The sequence below is a fragment of the Phalaenopsis equestris genome, unplaced genomic scaffold (assembly GCF_001263595.1).
Source record: "Phalaenopsis equestris unplaced genomic scaffold, ASM126359v1 Scaffold000006, whole genome shotgun sequence".
NCBI lineage: Eukaryota > Viridiplantae > Streptophyta > Magnoliopsida > Asparagales > Orchidaceae > Phalaenopsis > Phalaenopsis equestris.
This window is the reverse complement of record NW_018164448.1, coordinates 2,531,020-2,533,854: the sequence shown is the minus strand read 5'-3', so window position 1 is coordinate 2,533,854 and position 2,835 is coordinate 2,531,020. Positions and strand designations below refer to the sequence as shown.

The 2,835-nt window shown below is 33.6% G+C and overlaps 1 protein-coding gene across 1 annotated transcript in view; it reads left to right on the top strand.

The window, feature by feature from the left end:
- The first annotated feature begins 1,979 nt into the window (after positions 1-1,979).
- The window catches only part of LOC110018290, a 4,395-nt gene continuing 3,539 nt past the window's right edge, over positions 1,980-2,835 (top strand). The window contains exon 1 of the mRNA XM_020715559.1: positions 1,980-2,006. Within this exon, the coding sequence (XP_020571218.1) occupies positions 1,980-2,006 (27 nt within the window). The remainder of the gene's footprint in view (positions 2,007-2,835) is intronic.

Sequence of the window (2,835 nt, the reverse complement as noted above, 5' to 3'; positions counted from 1 at the left end):
ATGGCTTCACCAATTCAAATCACCATTTCACAAATCTCGAGACAAGGAGAAAGACAGAGAAAACTACTCATAACTCATGGGGAAAACATAAAAACTCGAAATTCATATATAAAATTAAAGTTATACAAACTACAACAAGTGAATAACTTATCTCTAAATTCTCTCCAAGTACACTCCTCGAAGTTCCTCTGAATCTCTTCCTTTCTTTACAGCACACAGAATTCCTCTTCGAAGTAGCAAAGAGGAAGAAATCTCTCACTTTGCCTCCACTCTTACAATTTCTCGAAGAATTCCTCACAATTATACGCTCTAGCAAGCTTTAGTCCAAGCTTACTCTAAACTTACTCTCCCTTCTCAATTTTTGGCCAAAATGTTCTCCTTAACGATGTGGATGAGTTTTCCCAAGAGTCGCTTACGCACCCCTCCAAAATCCGGCCTTATCCATTGTACATGTCACATAACCATCAATCCCGCCGTCGGCAGCCTCGACTGCGCCGGTTGCGCCGTAGGCGCCCTTCTGGAGAATTTGTCCTGTAGCCTCGGGAAAATCTCGCCGTCGGCGCCCTAGTGCAATTCTCCACATTTTGGTCCTTTTTGCTCCAAATTCGCTCATTTTTACATCTTTTTGCTCCATTGACCCTAATTCATCATTCCTGCAACAAAACATCAAAAATACCTTTCTTTAAAGTGCAATATCATTAAAAACAGTATAAAAAGATCTATGAAAATCTCAACCTATTTTCCTTTGGTCTTTATGTGCACTAATTAATAAAATTTATTCTCATTCTTGCAGATGTTAACTGAAGGAATGTGTTGGTTTTATTTTTGTTTTGAAAATAATTTTTGATTCAATATATGTATAATTTTGATTATTGAAAAGTGAATTTTTAGTTTTGAAAAATGAAACCGAAGAGATCTTGAATATTTGATTAATTAAATAATCGAAACACAATAATACAAGTCATATGTCATCTCAAAGGATGAGAATATCACTTAATAATTGACTCAATTATTCATATTAAGAAATTTGGATATTTGTTCGGTGTGTGAAAATGCCAACAAATATTCTCACTATCTAATATGAAGACTAGATAAGATTTAGATTATCTGGGTTACTAATTATCCTATAGACGTAAACCCCTATAATTAATTACATCTTAAGTAACCGAAATCACTTAAAAAAACTCTTGACTATAATTGGGGTTTAGTCTTCAAGAATTCAATGTTTAGCTTCTACGATTGCTTGTGGGAAAATCAAATGGGAAAAACTCAATATGGAAAAGTTATTTTTGGAACCCAAATGAATGAAAAGTTGGAGATGTCAAGGATACTGAGAAAACCTCAGTGACATCTTAAACTATTTTTTGATTCAGTTTTATATCTTTGAAAGTGAATATTATTTAATGTTTCAATCTTGTAATTTATTTAGAAATTTTAGGAATTACATCTGCACGACATACGATTATGCAAGTAACCTAAGAAGATGGAAGGATTTACACTGTACCAAACAACAACCTCGGAATCCTAAAAAGAGTTATGACTTATATTGCACGACATACAATCATGCGAAAGCCCAAAAAGTATCATGAGGATTTAAGTCGCACCTGACGAACAACCTCAAAATCTTAAAGCTGTATGTTGTTGAAGTCTATGGAAAGGTTAATTAGGGATCATACTTCGCTTCATGTTTTGGTCATGATCATCGTTCGAAGGTTAATCATTGCTCAATCACATCGTCGCCTCGATTGGTGAAAAGAGGAGAGAGAAGAGAAAACGTGTCTTAAACGACCTATCTTAGGCTCTTATTTTTATTTCTCGTGATTTAATTATTGAAGAAAATGCGGGGATTTTAATTACGTTAAGCGACATAGGTTAAGATCCCATTGTTCTATCATTCAGGCACCACTGTTAAGTTTGAATTTATTTAGTCCAAAGAAGTTGTTAAACTTCTTTAGACCGAAGATCTCTTGTTAACAATCATGGGTCACCTCATCCAAGAAATTCTTGTAAATCTAAAAGAGTGAATTATTATGATTGCGTCATTCTTTTAAAATTCTATCTTGAGTAAAAGTTTCTTTTTGTCAAAAGAATGTGTTGGTCATCAGCTGTAGGGTTTCCACATAAACATATACTAGGACCTCTATCTTAGGGTTTATTTTTCAGATTCCAGGAAAGCACTAAATAACATAATAATAATATGATCTATATAAAAAAACATATACAAGGAAAAAGCTAGTGTGTATTTTCCGCTTTTGATGGTGTTTAAGAAAAATTGTAATTATTTATTAGAGGTGTTTAAAAGTTAAACAAACATTTAATATTTGAAATATGAATATGAAAATATATGCAAGTATGTTTTTATAATATTAGGGGATAAAAATATGAAAGATCACAATTGGGCATAAGTTTTTGAGTTAGTGATGGGCTCAGCTTTAGGACTTTTGGCCCTAATAATCCTTTTCAAGGGACCTCTGTAGGTAACCATCAGTATCTGCGTGTATGAAGCCAAACTTAGGTAAAAATTACCGATAGCAAAATCAAATGAGGGCAACTCTTAGCCTAATAAAGGTCACTAATAAGTAGACACACAGAAGGTAACGCCCAAAATTCTTAATTTGTCATGCATTAAACTTTCATCTGGTAGCCAAAACATCAACACCATAAGAAAAAATTCAATTATATTATTGTATATTTTGTAAATAATGTGGTCCAAAAATCAGTCACATTTTTGTCTTAGAGCCACCAACAGTTCAAGACAGTAAGTGTCACATCTTATCAAAAGTTGGCGAACAGTTGTGTAAATCCTGCACCCTCACGAAGTCTTCGAGTCAGAAA